This window comes from Manihot esculenta, chromosome 9 (assembly GCF_001659605.2).
Source record: "Manihot esculenta cultivar AM560-2 chromosome 9, M.esculenta_v8, whole genome shotgun sequence".
Taxonomy (NCBI): Eukaryota; Viridiplantae; Streptophyta; class Magnoliopsida; order Malpighiales; family Euphorbiaceae; genus Manihot; species Manihot esculenta.
In genome coordinates, this window is record NC_035169.2 from 1,607,751 (window position 1) to 1,626,516 (window position 18,766).

General features: G+C 40.4%; 1 protein-coding gene across 1 annotated transcript; it reads right to left on the minus strand.

Annotated features, from left to right (window-relative positions):
- Positions 1 to 824: 824 nt before the first annotated feature.
- On the minus strand, positions 825 to 18,452 carry LOC110623081 (pentatricopeptide repeat-containing protein At3g59040). The gene is made up of 6 exons (XM_021767947.2): positions 18,000 to 18,452; positions 17,525 to 17,815; positions 15,830 to 16,078; positions 14,775 to 14,899; positions 13,959 to 14,057; positions 825 to 1,609 (listed from the first exon to the last, which is right to left on the minus strand). The coding sequence occupies exons 1-6, from the start codon at positions 18,366 to 18,368 to the stop codon at positions 994 to 996; spliced, it is 1,749 nt and encodes a 582-aa protein (XP_021623639.1). The 5' UTR covers positions 18,369 to 18,452; the 3' UTR covers positions 825 to 993.
- Between the last annotated feature and the right edge of the window lie 314 nt (positions 18,453 to 18,766).

Genomic DNA, 18,766 nt, shown 5'->3' on the forward strand with positions numbered 1-18,766 from the left:
CAGAGAGACGTTGAGAAAGAGAGGGAGAGATAAAATTGGTGACCACCACTTCCCCAAAATCTTGAAACTTATGCATCTTTCAAAAGGAATTGAAAAAAAAAAAAAAAAAATTCATTTTTGTGTAAATGTGGGGCCCAATTCTTTATCCCACGCCTCATCATCTCTTCTTCTCTTCATTTCATTGCTTTTGCGTGTAGATTACTGCTTTAGCATTTAGGGAGTGGGACACCACCCAGACCTGCATATACATAACAGCCTTGTTATTCAATACTTCATAAGACTCGAGTATTTTTCTAATTTATAAACAATAATATTTAATTTATATAATAATTAAATTTAATTTTAATTATTTTTTTAAAAATTCATAATAATTATTTTTTAAAAAATTAAGTAGTAAAAAATTATTTATTTAATATTTTAACCTTAATATAATCTAATCTTTTTATATTATTAAAAATAATATACTATTATCACTGATTATCGATTGGACTATCAGCTTCGGCTATGAAAATGCAATAGATTTATGTTATAAAAACTATATATATATATATACATAAAAAGATAAACCGATCCAATATTTCTTTCAAAATCATTGGGTTGATGTGATATTAAAAAGTAAAGAGCACTAAGAATTCAATTGATAAAAATAATATCATTCAAAAAAAGATTAAAAAATAAAAATGTGACTGAATTGACCTTAGTTCTTGGAGATAAAATGGCTGAAAGTCTCTTGTCAATTGTATCCATTTCCCTTTTTCGCCCCTTAATGAAACAAAGAACAGGACCACATACAATGAGATATACAGTGTTTTAATAAAACTAAATATGGAGAATTTTAACAACTTTAAGTAAAATGACAAGAACAATTCCAACACAAGCGAAATTTCTCTTATATTACATATTCTGCGATCAAGACAACATTCTATCTTGATAGCCAATAACTAATCTGATCAAAATCATTTTTGAAACTAAGTACTACAACCAAAAATTTACTTACAAACCAACAACTTTAAGAGCATGTAGGCCTTCTCCATTTCTTTGATTATCTTTATTTAGAGCTATCAATTCTTTTTGCTCTTCAATACTAGAAGTTGCATCTCCTGCATTCTCTAATTCATCATTGTCATCATCCCAATCATCGTCATCATCATCATTAATCCTTGAAGCCCCATTGATGCTCTGTACAATGCAAAAACTATCTCCATGTCCTACAAGTAGATTAGCTTCTTTCTGTTCATCAGCCGTTTTGGCCAAAGACAAGAGAATGTTCTTTGCTTTCTGGTCAGGAGGAACCCCATGGTTCTCCATTTCCTTGTACCAAATAACAGCACTTTCAAAATCCCTGTTCTTACCGTATGCATCCATTATTGTAGTGAAAATCGTTTGATTTGCTTTGATACCATTTAACTGCATTTCTTCATACTTTTCCATCATCTTCTCAAGATTATTTATCTTAGCATACCCTTTGATCAATGTCCCATAAGTGACAACATTGGGTTCAAATCCATCTTGTTTCAGTCTAATGAAGAATTTTTCGGCACCGTCCAAGTCAGATGAATTCACATAGGCTGATAACATTGTCGTATAAGAGCAAAGATCTGGTGTGTACCTGCAAAGAATATAATCATAAGACATACCATTTTCAATACAAAGCTGTACAAATAGTCGAAAAAGAAATGTTTGCAACAATATAGCGATCCGTAATTTATACTGATTCTCAATATGCATGAGAGATGTTCAATGCATCATTTGAACTAATTTCATATCCTTATTGCCACAAACATAACAAAGAAAGCACCTTGCAAATCAAGACTCTCATCCCCAGTTATTTGCATTGAACTAGTAAAAAAGGGGGGGAAAAAAAAGAGAAACAGAAAATGGTATGCCACTCTCATGAAATAGTACAAAGGGGCAATTTATACCCACAAGTTATGCAGATTATTTAACTTGCATAAACTAGCTCTGCGTGCCGAGTTGGAATATAAGGTGTAATCTTGATAGGCTTAACGTGAATAACTTTTTTGTGCTGATTACACTTTCAAAAACGGCTGGGAAATGAAAGAAAGAAAATTATATGAGGTTACCAAAATGTTTGGCAGTTGAATCGGTTGGCAGTTCCCACCGGGAAGTTCCTGGTGGTGAATGTGGATCACCATTTCCTAATTTAAGCAGTGGGTTGTGATAGTTGTAACAGCCCGGAAACCGAACTGCCACCGGCACTAGGATCCAGATCGACTTAAGGTCGCCGGGACCCGTAGTAAGCCTGCTATCCTGTCTGTAGACCTGTGAACTCCCATACATGATCATACATTTTCTGTAAAACCATAAAACTTTTCTTTAGTCCAAGGCTTAACCTGTGCATGCACTCTCTCTGTGCTCTACTAATCCCTACTAGAGCTCCTCATGGCTCTAGGCGGATCAAGCTCATAATGTTAAGCCTGGTTTTACTCATAAACATACAACAATAAAGAAACATACATAAACTGATCATGTGACTCCAAGGGATTACAAGTCTTATAAATCAAGCACCATTCTATACACTGTACATATACATTATCTCTGTCCAAATACATGTCCACACTAGCTATTACAAAACTCTGTACTCTTCCTGTACCCTGCTGAGTTCTCTCTGATCTCTGAACCTGCACAACTGAAGTTAGGAGAGAGGGATGAGCTACAATAGCCCAGTGAGTAGAATAGGCAAATACAGGTGATAAAACATGCTCTCATGGAATGCAACACATAATCACATAACCTCGGCCGGACGGATCAAAACTCCCTCTATCTCATCTGGGGTACCTAAGTACCATTTGCCTGGTCCCCGTAGGGCTGTTCCAGGTCTTTATGCCTGGTCCTCGTAAGGCTGTTCCAGGTCTTTCCTCTGAGGGCTAATGAATCCTCACGAAGTCCGTGCCGTCTCACATAAGCAATGTACAAGGAGCAATGCCAAGTACAAGGATCAATGCAATGCATCATCTTTGTGTACACTAATGCACTCACCCTAAAGCATATTCATGATGCATGAAGCATGATAAAATATCAGTTTTCATATTAAAACATTAAGTTAAATTCCACTCACCTGTAGTTCTCTCTGAACTGACTCTGCAGGTTCTGACACTGAACTCACTGCTGATGTCCCTGATTCCTCTGGTCCGTACCTACACAGGTGGACTCAAATGAGGGACTAAACTCACTCAAGAACATCTCTAAGAAACTCCCCAAAACCCCTCTAAACAATCCTCAAACCATCACATAAAACATGCAAAAGGAAGCTGGACAGGGCACTTTCGGCGGCAGGTTCGGCGGCCGAAACCCCACTCCAGAGACGAAACTCATGCATGTTCGGCGGCACCTTCGGCGGCCGAAGGTCTCGTCCAGAGACGAAACTCACACACTTTCGGCGGCCGAACTCCCTCTTTCGGCGGCCGAAAGTCCCTTTCTAAACCGAAAGCCTAGCTTTCGGGGGCAACCTTTGGCAGCCGAACTGCCTCCACAAAGGGTTCGGCGGCCGAACCTTCCTTCGGCGGCCGAACCTGGTTTTGCCCGAAGGGCAGAACCCTGCTCTGTTTCATGCAAACTTTGCCCAAAAACCTACCAACATGCATAGCAACTACTCCCAACTAGCATATATGCACAAAGGGGTCTAAAACTATCCTAAAACCCCAAACAAACATAGCACATAACACTTAATCATGCTAGAACACCACAAATCACCAAAACCTCACCTAAACCTAAACATGCATACTACCCATACAAACTTCATAAAACCTTTCAAAATCATCAAAGAAGCTCAGGATCTTCACTTACCTCTTACACAACTTGAGGATGAAGGATCCTAACGTGGAGATATGAAGAAAAGCTCTTCCAAAGCTCCAAGCTTCAAAACTTGGTTCTTTTGCTCAAAACCTTCATAAATCACCAAAACTCTTAAAACTCTTGAAAGATTTGATGAAAATCATGGAAAACAGGAAAGTCAACGTAGGAGAGGCTGGAACTCACCTCTGGCTGCAAGTGGAGGAGAAATAACCTCCTTCCACCGACCCTTGGCCCTTTTATAGGTGGCTGGCCAGACCACCTTCGGCAGCCGAACGTGAAGCCGCAACCATGCAATGTTCGGCGGCCGAAAGTTACCTTCGGCGGCCGAACCTTTGCATTTCTCCCTTGTTGCTTTTCTTTCAAAACTCAAGTCTTTTAACCCTTCAAACCATGAAAACAAATGAAAAGACTTTAGAAAACATATGCATTACCCTTCTCGAGGGTTCCGACACCCGAGATTCCACCGGACTACAGGAATTCCGATGCCGGACTCGAGCCGGGTATTACATTCTCCCCCCCTTAAGAACATTCGTCCCCGAATGTCCCTAACACAACATAAACACATAGAAAAAGGGAAAACTAACCTCAAAACAGATATGGGTATTGCTGGAGCATGGACTCCCGAGTCTCCCAAGTGCACTCTTCTAGGTTGTGGTGGTTCCACAAAACTTTCACCATTGGTATCTCCTTGTTTCTCAGCTTTCTGATCTGGGTGTCAAGGATCCGCACTGGCTGCTCTACATAGGTGAGATCACTTAAGATTTCCACCTCAGGTTCACTAAGAACCTTCTCTGGATCTGACACAAACTTTCTCAACATAGAAACATGGAATACCGGGTGAATTCGTTCCATAGAAGCCGGTAAATCTAGCTTATACGATACAGGCCCGATCTTCTGCAAGATCTCAAAGGGACCAATGTACCGTGGGGCTAGTTTACCCTTCTTTCCAAACCGAACCACTCCCTTCATCGGAGACACCTTAAGCAATACCATATCCCCCTCCTGGAACTCTATCTGCTTCCTACGGATGTCTGCATAACTTTTCTGTCTGCTTACAGCTGTTCTGATCCGCTCTCTGATGATAGGCACTAACTTGCTGGTTATCTCAACTAACTCTGGCCCTGCAAGAGTTTTCTCTCCTACTTCTTCCCAGCAAACAGGTGTTCGGCACTTCCTCCCATACAAAGCTTCATAAGGGGCCATCCCTATGCTAGCATGATGGCTGTTGTTGTAGGCAAACTCCACCAAAGGTAGATGCTGCCTCCAAGAACCGCCAAAGTCTAACACACACATTCTCAACATATCTTCAATGGTCTGGATGGTCCTCTCAGACTGACCGTCTGTCTGTGGATGGAAAGCAGTGCTGAAATCCAACCTTGTGCCCATTTCATTTTGCAGACTCCGCCAAAACTTGGAGGTGAACTGAGGTCCTCGATCTGATACTATCGACACTGGAACTCCATGCAACCTTACTATCTCGTCTACATACACCTGCGCCAACTTGTCCACAGAGTAGTTACTCCTGACTGGAATGAAGTGAGCAGATTTAGTGAGTCTATCCACAATCACCCATATGGAGTCTAGTCTGTTAGACGTCGCCGGTAACCCCACTACAAAATCCATAGCTATGTTCTCCCATTTCCATTCTGGGATCGGCAGTGGGTTAAGCATTCCAGCCGGCTTCTGGTGCTCTAGCTTCACCCTTTGACATGTCTCGCAGGCTGACACGAACTGTGCCACTTCTCTCTTCATTGCTGGCCACCAATACACCTTTCTCAGATCTTGATACATCTTGGTGGCTCCCGGGTGAATGCTATACCGCGCATTATGAGCTTCCCTCATAATGTCTGCCTTCAAACTGCTATCATCTGGTACACATAACCTCTTACCGTGCCGAAGAATCCCCTCACTATCAAATCTGAACTCTGTACTGTTGCCCGACTGAACAGTCCTGGCAATCTTCACTAACTCGGGGTCTTCGTGCTGTTTCAGAGCCACTTGCTCTAGAAACACTGGTGTCACTCTCATCTGTGCGATCAAAGCACCCGTACCAGATAACTGCAATTGTAACCCTTCTTCTACGAGCTTGTAGAAATCCTTCACCACCGGTCTTCTCTCTACTGCAATGTGGGATAAACTGCCAAGTGACTTTCGGCTTAAGGCATCAGCGACAACATTAGCCTTACCCGGATGATACTGGATCTTACAATCATAATCACTGAGCAATTCTACCCACCGTCTCTGCCTCAAGTTTAACTCTCTCTGACTTAAGATGTGCTGCAGGCTCTTATGATCCGTATAGATCTCACACTTTACCCCATAGAGGTAATGCCTCCACATCTTAAGTGCAAAGATAACAGCTGCCATCTCCAGATCGTGTGTCGGGTAATTCAGCTCGTGCTTCTTCAGCTGTCTAGAAGCATAAGCTATCACTCTATCATTCTGCATCAACACACAACCTAATCCCACTCGGGATGCATCACAGAACACTGTGAAATCTTCATCACTGATCGGCAGCGCTAACACCGGTGCTGAAGTTAACCGTCTCTTCACCTCTGCAAAACTTTCCTCACATTCCTCTGACCACACAAACTTCTGATTCTTTCTGGTCAGTCTGGTCATAGGAGCAGCTATCTTCGAAAAGTCCTGAACGAACCTCCGATAGTAGCCTGCCAAACCCAGAAAACTCTTGATCTCGGTCACCGTAGTGGGTGTAGGCCAGTTGGCTACTGCCTCTACCTTTTTGGGATCTACGGATATACCGTCCTCTGATACAACATGTCCCAAAAAGGAAATGCTCCTTAACCAGAACTCACACTTGGAGAACTTGGCATACAAGCCATGCTCTCTCAAGGTTTGCAGCACTATCCTCAGATGCTGGGCATGGTCCTCTGCATTCCTGGAGTACACCAAGATATCATCAATAAAGACGATCACAAAACGATCCAAGTACTCCCTGAAAACCCTGTTCATGAGATCCATGAATGCTGCAGGGGCGTTAGTCAACCCGAACGGCATCACAAGGAACTCATAATGCCCATATCTGGTTCGGAAAGCAGTCTTGGATACATCTCCTTCCCTGATCTTCAACTGGTGGTATCCGGATCTCAGATCTATTTTAGAAAAACAACCTGCTCCTGCCAGCTGGTCGAATAGATCATCGATCCTGGGTAAAGGATACTTGTTTTTGATAGTGACTTTGTTCAACTGTCTGTAGTCGACACAAAGTCTCAGAGGTCCATCCTTCTTTCTGACAAATAATACTGGAGCACCCCAGGGTGAGGTACTCGGGCGGATGAAACCCTTAGCTACCAAATCCTGTAACTGCTCTTTCAACTCTCGCAACTCTGCTGGTGCCATCCTGTAGGGAGGAATAGAGATCGGTCTAGCATTGGGCATCAACTCAATCTCGAACTCTATTTCCCTATCTGGTGGCAATCCTGGAAGCTCTTCAGGAAACAAATCTGGAAAGTCTCGAACAACTGGTACTGAGGATGGTTCCCTAACCTGACTGTCTAGCTCTCTCACATAAGCTAGGAACCCCTGACACCCCTTCCTTAACATTCTACGAGCCTGGAGGGCTGATATCAAACCCCTAGGTGTCCCTCTCCTGTCTCCTCTGAAGACACACTCTGATCCATCCTGGTCTCTGACACTGACTACCTTGTCTCTACAGTTCAGGGTAGCATCATACGTAGATAACCAATCCATCCCTAGAATGACATCAAAATCTGTCAACTCTAGAACCACCAGGTCAGCTGGAAGGTATCTACTCTCTATGCACACTGGACTGAACCGACAGACTGACTCTGCCAAAGATGGATCACATTTGGGTCCACTGACCCATAGAGGACACTCTAACTCAGACACTATCAGACCCAACCTCTCTGCAGCTCTAGAAGAAATGAAAGAGTGAGAAGCACCGGGGTCCATTAAAGCATACACCTCTGAACACCCAAGGATGAGATTACCTGACACCACTGTGTTCGACGTGTCTGCCTCCTGCTGAGTCAGGGTGAAAATCCGTGCTGGGGCTGACGGACCTGCACCTCGGGAACCCATCCCTGATGAAGAGGCTGCCCCTCTTCCTCTTCCTCTGCCACTGCTTGGTGGTACGGCTGAAGCTACGGGCTGAACTACACTGCCCGTACTCATCTGCTGGGATGGTGCAACCAAAGTCGCCTGAGGACATTCCCGTGCATAATGTCCCTCCTGCCCACATCTATAGCAGGCTGTGGATCCCAACTGACAAGCTCCTCTATGCTGTTTACCACACCTCTTGCACACTGGAAAATCTGCGCCAGAACTGGAGCCACTACTCATTCCTAGACCCGACTTAAGCCTGTTCCAGAACTTGCCTCTCTTTCCTCTGAATTTCTCCCATCTTCTCTTACTTGCACTTACTGTACCCTGTGAGGAGGAACCTGGTTTACCACCAGAAGACTGTGCCTTGACTACACCTTGACTTATGGCACTGGCCTCCATCTTTCTAGCAGCATCCACAATAGAGTGGAAACTTTCCTTCTCCGCATGAAGAATCAAAGAGAAATACCTGGGATGAAGCCTTGTGGCATATCTCTTTGCCTTCTTCTGATCTGTATCATATGCTTGACCGACATATGGCAACAATTCCAGGAACTTATCTGTATATTCATCAACGCTCATCACCTCCGTCTGTCTCAACTGCTCAAACTCCACAACCTTTAGTTCCCTAGAACTGTCAGGAAAAGCCCATCCAGCAAATTCATTGGCGAACTCTTCCCATGTCATACTCTCAAGTCTCGGGTCCACATAGTTCTTGAACCATTCTCTAGCTTTCTTGCACTTTAACGTGAACCCTGCCATCTCAATGGCTCTACCATCATCTGCTCCCAACTCACTTGTTATCATTCTGACTGCACTGAGATACTCAAAGGGATCATCTCCTGTATTGAATTTCGGAGCATCCAACTTTAAGTACTCGGTCATCTTCACCTTACTTCCCCCTGACGAACTGGGTTGCTGTGCTTCCACAACAGGGGCTACTGGTTCAGGAGGTGGTGGTGGAGGAACTGATTCCCTCACTTCAGGCTGTACTGGACTTGGATGAACAGGTGGGGGTGGATACATGTGATAGGGTGGATAAAAGGAAGGATAGGGCATATATGGCATGTAGGGTGGATATGGGGCAAAACTGGAGTAATCCGACGTGCCTCCCATCGGATACTCTGGGCCCTGTGGAAAGGGTGGATAGCCAAATCCCGAGGCCTGCATGCCTCCCTGGGACTCCCCCATACCTTCTTCTGACCTTCCTATACCCATGCTTGCATCTCTACTCTGATCCTCTTCCCTCACACCTCTTTCTTCTACTGACCTTCCCCCTCTACTTACTCCTCTCCTGCTCTCGTCAGAAGACCTTCTAGGGTCTCGTGACGTTCCTTCCCTGCTTGACCTGTGAGATCTTGCCCTTGGCAAGGCAGGTGGACGAGCAGCTGTACCCTCACTTACGGGTGGGACTCCTGTCAATCTCGCGGATCGACGAGTTCCTCGCATCTTCACTCTCTGGAACACAACATCACATAACACATCAGCAACACATCAAAAACATGCACATGCATAACTCAGGGCATTGCACATCAGCATATAGACAGGACTGACATCCTATCCTAGTGGACATGTTTTCCTATGGTGCTTGACCTACTACACTTCTCTATGAGCCCAACTCTCTCTATAGGTCCGACCATGTGAACCTAGGGCTCTGATACCAATCTGTAACAGCCCGGAAACCGAACTGCCACCGGCACTAGGATCCAGATCGACTTAAGGTCGCCGGGACCCGTAGTAAGCCTGCTATCCTGTCTGTAGACCTGTGAACTCCCATACATGATCATACATTTTCTGTAAAACCATAAAACTTTTCTTTAGTCCAAGGCTTAACCTGTGCATGCACTCTCTCTGTGCTCTACTAATCCCTACTAGAGCTCCTCATGGCTCTAGGCGGATCAAGCTCATAATGTTAAGCCTGGTTTTACTCATAAACATACAACAATAAAGAAACATACATAAACTGATCATGTGACTCCAAGGGATTACAAGTCTTATAAATCAAGCACCATTCTATACACTGTACATATACATTATCTCTGTCCAAATACATGTCCACACTAGCTATTACAAAACTCTGTACTCTTCCTGTACCCTGCTGAGTTCTCTCTGATCTCTGAACCTGCACAACTGAAGTTAGGAGAGAGGGATGAGCTACAATAGCCCAGTGAGTAGAATAGGCAAATACAGGTGATAAAACATGCTCTCATGGAATGCAACACATAATCACATAACCTCGGCCGGACGGATCAAAACTCCCTCTATCTCATCTGGGGTACCTAAGTACCATTTGCCTGGTCCCCGTAGGGCTGTTCCAGGTCTTTATGCCTGGTCCTCGTAAGGCTGTTCCAGGTCTTTCCTCTGAGGGCTAATGAATCCTCACGAAGTCCGTGCCGTCTCACATAAGCAATGTACAAGGAGCAATGCCAAGTACAAGGATCAATGCAATGCATCATCTTTGTGTACACTAATGCACTCACCCTAAAGCATATTCATGATGCATGAAGCATGATAAAATATCAGTTTTCATATTAAAACATTAAGTTAAATTCCACTCACCTGTAGTTCTCTCTGAACTGACTCTGCAGGTTCTGACACTGAACTCACTGCTGATGTCCCTGATTCCTCTGGTCCGTACCTACACAGGTGGACTCAAATGAGGGACTAAACTCACTCAAGAACATCTCTAAGAAACTCCCCAAAACCCCTCTAAACAATCCTCAAACCATCACATAAAACATGCAAAAGGAAGCTGGACAGGGCACTTTCGGCGGCAGGTTCGGCGGCCGAAACCCCACTCCAGAGACGAAACTCATGCATGTTCGGCGGCACCTTCGGCGGCCGAAGGTCTCGTCCAGAGACGAAACTCACACACTTTCGGCGGCCGAACTCCCTCTTTCGGCGGCCGAAAGTCCCTTTCTAAACCGAAAGCCTAGCTTTCGGGGGCAACCTTTGGCAGCCGAACTGCCTCCACAAAGGGTTCGGCGGCCGAACCTTCCTTCGGCGGCCGAACCTGGTTTTGCCCGAAGGGCAGAACCCTGCTCTGTTTCATGCAAACTTTGCCCAAAAACCTACCAACATGCATAGCAACTACTCCCAACTAGCATATATGCACAAAGGGGTCTAAAACTATCCTAAAACCCCAAACAAACATAGCACATAACACTTAATCATGCTAGAACACCACAAATCACCAAAACCTCACCTAAACCTAAACATGCATACTACCCATACAAACTTCATAAAACCTTTCAAAATCATCAAAGAAGCTCAGGATCTTCACTTACCTCTTACACAACTTGAGGATGAAGGATCCTAACGTGGAGATATGAAGAAAAGCTCTTCCAAAGCTCCAAGCTTCAAAACTTGGTTCTTTTGCTCAAAACCTTCATAAATCACCAAAACTCTTAAAACTCTTGAAAGATTTGATGAAAATCATGGAAAACAGGAAAGTCAACGTAGGAGAGGCTGGAACTCACCTCTGGCTGCAAGTGGAGGAGAAATAACCTCCTTCCACCGACCCTTGGCCCTTTTATAGGTGGCTGGCCAGACCACCTTCGGCAGCCGAACGTGAAGCCGCAACCATGCAATGTTCGGCGGCCGAAAGTTACCTTCGGCGGCCGAACCTTTGCATTTCTCCCTTGTTGCTTTTCTTTCAAAACTCAAGTCTTTTAACCCTTCAAACCATGAAAACAAATGAAAAGACTTTAGAAAACATATGCATTACCCTTCTCGAGGGTTCCGACACCCGAGATTCCACCGGACTACAGGAATTCCGATGCCGGACTCGAGCCGGGTATTACAATAGTGTTATTGGAAAATGGTCAGTCCCAGCTTGGTTTAGGAAAATATTGGAACACTATTGTTACAATCTTACAATTCAACTCGTTTCAATCCAATTCCTATCTAGCGATTCAAATCTATGGGCTGAGCTTTCAATGTACTAGAACCATGTGATTCTCAATTTGCTTCCCTATGCCTAAATCAAGAAATAAATCAAAAGAAACTAGTGATTTGAGTGGACCAACATGAACTAAACGGTTCTTCACCTGATTTAAATACTTTTTCTAGAATATTGCTAGACTTTATAGCTTCAAAATTTAAAATTGTACTTTATTTTCGCTTAAGACTAATTTTCTTACAATGGACATTCTTTTCCCTCCCTCTTTTGTTTTTTTTTATTAATTTTCTTCTCTAATTATAGTTGTGAAATTCTGATATGATGTATTAATATATTTGACATTTTAATGTAATCTGCCAGCCTTTTTATCATTAATTATTTGACCAAATTTAAATGAGAGTTTCAGTACATGCACAATGATACTACAATTCAAAGGTTCATAATTTTTTAATATAAAACAATATAATATAATAAGAATATACTATTACTCTATTCCAGCATACTTGTATATTGCTAAATGATAATTCTGTCCGTCAAAATATATAATTATAACATGTTTTTTTTAGAAGATATATTATTTTTGGGAAAAACTACTTTTTAGTCCCTCAAGTATGGTATAATTAACGAATGTGTCCCTCTGTTTTTAGCATCGAACATTTCAGTTCCTTAGTTTTCGTTCCATCTAAATTAGAGGTCCTTCGGTCTAAATAATCTGTTAGTCAACTTCTCAAATTTGGTAAAAAGAAAGAACTAAAATTTAATTCCAATTATACCCTCAAATCCCTAAAATATCATTTTCTCTTTCGCCTACCCATTTCTTCTCTTTGCAATCTCCCACATGTGATGTGTCAATACCCTCCTTACCCCATCCCTTCTTCTGCTTTTTATTTTTCTTCTTTCTCTTCTTCTCCACTAATCCGGTAACTATTTGCAAAAATCATTGCAGTATCGTGCCGCTACCTTGTTGTCTCATATCGTTACCTCTATTTTCATTTAGGGAGGGTAATACGGAAATTGCAACATATCTTTTGGCTTCGAAAAAAGAACATTCTTGGCAATAACTAGTTCAATCAATATGATTTTACTTGCATGATAATGGTTCTAACATATAGACTGTAGTCTAGCATAAAAGGAACATAAATATAGAAATTATGGCTTCCCAACAATAACAACTAAGTCTTAAATTTCATACTCTTAATACAAAACTAGTTGAGATCAGGTACATGGATCATTTTTCCTCATTCAATTCTAACTGAAATGAATTCCAAACCAATATTTAAAAATCGTAGGTCTTTCCAAGTTATTTTAGGTCTCCCCTTTCCTTCCTCACTCTTTCACTGCTAAGTTATCGCATTTCTCTACTGGAGTATTTAATGCTATGAAGTCTTTTAGAGATTTTAGGATTTAGGATTTAGGAAGAAATTTTTTGAAGTAAAAGTTTAATTTGAAGTTGTTTTAATTTAATAATTTATTCTTTCTTAATCCTACTGCTGGTAGGATTAACAATTATAACATAGATACCTAAGTCCACAAGGTAATTTTAGTGAAGTTTTATTCATTGCCAATTAATTTTAAGAATTAACAAAAAAACTTGTGAATTATTTCTCATCCCTTTGAGTGTTGTTTGTGGTTCTACATCATCAAGTCATGTTGCAACTTGTCTTGCATCAAAAGAACTAAAACTACATATCCAAACTTGGATGTCTCAGGTTCAAACCCAACTTAGTGCAGTTTTGCAGCCCAACCAATTAGATTTAGAAAAAGGGGATACAAGATTCAGGTGTCAATCAATAAACATTTTATATCAAGGACTTCAACTCACTAAGGATCCACCTAAAAGATCTGCAATAGGTAGCTCATTTACTCTTCTGGCATGATAAAAATTTTACAGCACAAATCAATAAAAATGAAATATGTAAAATTCCAAATTCCTATTGATTAATTGGTCAAAATCATAGGTGAGGTCCTAAGAAAAATTCAAGCATAACCTCACATCAACAATTGTTTCATGTATTAAATTTTTTAATATGGGAAATAAAAAATTCAAATAGGTAAAATGCAAATTATAAGTTCTTAGAACGTGCATCTTACAACTTATGTTGCAAATCAGGAAATATTTACCTATTACAACTTATGTTGCAAATCAGGAAATATTTACCTATCTCTTCTCATGCTCTTGAACACCACTCTAGCTTGCTCCACCATTCCCGAGATTGCAAAGGCATCAAGCAAAATGTTATACGCTTTGTGGGTTGGCCTACAAATGACAGAATGAACACAGTAATCTTTGAAGTAAATGATACAACATTGAATTTAACTGGCTACATCTAGAAATGGAATAATTATATACAGATTTAGCATGATAACAAGCAAAATTCAAATTAGACATGGGACAAATTAAGCTTCTATCTGGAACATAACTGCAACAGAAGGGCAGCCAACCGAAAGGTAATTCTGTAAAAAATATTTAGGCTCAGCATATAATGCTTAATAGGGTGAGGACAGCTGGCCTCACATCTGGTTCCTACATGACCCAACTCAAACAAGTTGCTCCTGCAACAGATCTCCATCCAGAAAGCACAACTATTTGATGACGTCTATGAATGATTTGGCAATTTGATATATATTCAGAAAAGAAACATTTTGAGCTGTCACTTGTCAATGACAAATATCAAATTTGAGGATTTCAAAATTTTGCTTTTTGTGCATCTGTTCCATGTTTTGGAGGATCCTGGTGGAGATGATCAGCTTTGTCCAGCAACAAAAGCAAACAGAATATGGCATGACAAGCTAATTTCTTTTTTTTTTTTTTATTTGGATTAGAAAAATCTAATATCTTAAGAAGCTCTACTTGCCTTTTAGTTCGACAAGTATTTGGTGATTGCCAAGTTCAAGTGATTCAGTTTTTAAAGACAACTTTTAGACAATGATCATTCTTTATAACATTACAACAAAAATTGCAGCATACACACACCTGACACCTGCATCCAGCATCTCCTCAAAAACAGCTAAAGCTTCTTCTTCCCTCCGAGCTTTTCCATAAGCATTGATGAGTAATGCATAGCTTACTACATCAGGTTGAAGACCAGATCTTTGCATCTAAAATTACGCATTTACTTCAATGTCTGATTTTATTATCAACAATTTATTAAAACAGAAGGAAAAGAGGGAACAATAAGGAACACAAAATCCAAACTTTCAAGAATATGAAAACGTATGAAAACTCTTTCAACATTTTTAAGAGAACAGTTGCACTCATGCACAAGCAATTACATTCTTCACACAAAATGCATGCTAGCATGTTCACGTTATGCAACTGTCAGTTAATGGCTCGATTCAACAAAACAAACCAAGGCAGGGACTGTGAGAACATAAATTTTCTCCACAGAAACATGCATGAGTATCCATGACAGTAAATATCTAGACAGGCGGCCTAACGTCTTTGTGTGTCTCTTAAGATGGATATTGTTCAAATCATGATTGACGGAGAAACACTAGCAGTCAATACATCAATTCAAAAGAAACAGTGGCAGAGTCTGATCATTTAAGACTGCCCTTAAATGTACATAATTCGACTGCAACCTGCGGAAATTTTAAGACTGATCTTTATTTTTTACTGTTACAAAAACCTAACTCTGGCAGCTCCAATCCAACCATGACATATCCTCACCAAAAACTCAATAAATGTGCAATCATCCATATCTGGCATGCTACTGAAGAGAGTTTTTTTTTTTCTTTTTCTTAGAGAGAGAGAGAGAGAGAGAGAGAACAACCAATGATTGCAAATGAACATCCAAGGAAAAAGATGGCATTCCATTTCAGATCATCAAGAGATATGAATTAAAAACTCAAGTTAACCAGAAATTCCACAAGATAAAGGGGAAAAATATCAAGGAGACCAACTGAAACAAGACAACTGAGTTAGTCTTCAAGACAATCTTTTCTTGATTATTTTCAAAACTATGCAATGGTCAATATTTGCACAGCAATTCAGAAATATAGACATAAAACACCTCTTTTAAATTTTACCTGGTCATAGATTTTTGAAACTTCCTTGTAATTGGTCTCAAATGACATCAGACTATTATATGTGACTGTAGAATGTGGGACTCCCCGCTCTGTCATTAGTGAAACTATCTTACGAGCTTTTTCATAATTCCCAGCTTTTCTATGCATATATATCATCATGTGGAACATTTTCTGATCAGGTCTCAAAGGTGATTTTTCCTCATTCAAAAGAGTCTCAAAGACTTCTTCAGCTTCCTTGAACTTGTTTCCCTGTAGAAATTCCAAATATCTTTATATTATACTGCAAGATGCATCAGATGACAGCATGCAACCCAAAATGCATAGCAATACAAAAAAATATGACCACAAGTAGAAACTAAAGATTATTGTGAGGAATACATGTACAATTTTATAGTAATCCTAAGAATGCAACAGAAAAACCTCAATCAGGTCATTTCCATAGAGAAATTAGTTAGTGATCAGCACATGATCCCTCCCTCTCACAAGCATATAGATCCCACCATGTGTGAACACAACTCATGTAAGCAAGGAAGAGCATGGCCAGTCACATCTAATATATTTCACATTTCTATAAAACAACAAGCCAATACAAACATAGAATTTTGATCAGCCTAAATGAATTTTTCTTATATTTGCCACAGGTTCAACCCTACAGACTCATGCACATGCATGTAAACCGTGGTGCATTCATTACAGCTGCCTAATTCTAGTACAAATAAATCCATCTATAAAGCTTAACTCACAAAGACTTATTTGGAGTGTACAGACTGAAAAGAAAAACAATGCTTTTGAAGTTTCTTTGGAACATATTTCAGTGTCAGTGCAAAAAAGTTTTAATGATGCAGAAAACTGTATGAATAATGAAGAGAAAATGGCAGAAATATGGATTATGTACAGTGGAACAGCTCATAACGAGATTATATTTATTTTATTTTATTTTATTCACGTGTGTTCTAAAGTTGTGACAGAAAGTTCAGTGTGAATTGCACTAGAGAACATAGACCATTCTATTCTGAACAATACTGCTAAATTTAGAGGAAAAAGTAAAACTTCATCGCCAATGACTGCTTGAGGTTTCCAGAATTAAGCTATTCTCTTATACTCTACAAAAGCATCAGAAGCTTACATTCCCAATCTTGTTTTTCCTTATCAAAAAACAGAATCAATACACCTCCCATGCAAGTCCAGAATAAGAGTCAATAAAAAAGGATATCGCTGTAAATCATGATATTGATGTAGCTAATCAATAACTTATACAGGAAATAGATGGAAACAGACATAAACTTAAGAAACACTGAAGCTTATAGGAACGCTGATGTATCTCTACTTTTCATGCATATCCCAAATATCACTCTACCTTGCACTTCCCAACTTCACCCCCAAAACCTTCCAGCCACAATTGCAAGGTTCAACAACAAAGGAAAGAAGTTGATTATATTGGTAAAACATTTCCCAAACTTTGACTCTGTTCCAGCAAGATATTTTAATGTGTTCAATAGAATTATATTTTTGTGTGTGTTGAAATTGAAAAGAAAGCAAAATAACATATAGATCAACTAAAACTGATGTAAAGGATATAATAATTTCAGAAAAAACTGTCACAAACAAGCAAAAGCCTATGCATACATGTCCAAGTATATACATAAGCGAGCACATGCAGGCATATCACTATATGCCTGACGAAAGATAGGCTACCTCAACAAATATTTTTAGTATTATTTGATACGTCACTGCAGAAGGCTTTGGGCCTGACAATTGCATCCTACGGAAGATGGCTTCAGCATTATTATATCGACCTCCTCTTCCATAGGCCTCCATAAGGGCAGTATGGGATACAACATTTGGCACATAACCCATCTTTTTCATATAGCTCAAGACCTTCTCAGCCTCGTTGAAGTTCCCCAGCTTTCCATGAGCTGTTATAAGCATAAGAAAATCCATTTCGTTGAAGTCCCACCAATGCTGTGTCCGAAGCCATTCCAAAATCTAGCAAATAAAACAAACAATAATCAGAATGAGAGCGCAACAATGAGTTCAGAACAGAAAAACATATTATCTTACAAAGAAATCAATTCAGTAATCCAACTCTCTTACAGGATTTACCAAAACCTCTTTGTTAACCATTCAATCTCTACTAATCAATATAAATATTTTACATTTAATTACAAACCTCCGCAACAAGATTCCATTTCTTTAGCTGCTTAAATCTAACCAAAGTACCCAAAACGAGGTCTTTAGGAAGAGCATGATTCTGGGTCCTCTTGCTTTTGAGAACTGAAACAGCAGAACCCGTATCCTCAATTTGCTTCATAAGTCTCCTCCAGTTCTTCTGGTCTGCCTCATCCTCTGCGTCTTTGAATACTTCCACTTTCCTTCTCTTCTGCAAAAATTTCCTTGGAGACAACATACCCATAGCTACTACCTCTAATCTTCCACTGATTTTCGCATTCGAATTGAGAGGATTGAGAAGCACTTTCGGTGGGCTCCAATTAATTGAAGGAGGTGAAATCCAAGGCTTGAAGTAAAGCGTTGGAGCCATTTCTGCAGAGGTTTCGGATTACATGCTCCGACTCATGTATCTGTAGAGGGAGATATTTGCAGATTGGCAACTGCGAGACATGAAGGCAAAACGACAACTAAACGATTCTTAAACGTCATCCATGAGCAGCGACTTAAACGGCAGCGTATTTCTTCATTTACGAGTGAGCCCTCGCGTAGGGTAAACAGGAATGATTATTCTTTTTTTTCGAAAATGAATAAATGATTGATTAGTTTGGGTTAACATAGTGGGACATAAGTTAAAATTATGATTCTAACCGGAAAATTTTAGGTGGACTCATATGGATTTAAGGGTTATTGAAGTGGGTTTAAAATTTTTTTTCTATGAAAGGACCACTTATTTATTGCAAAATATTTTGGTTTATAGTAAATTCGGTG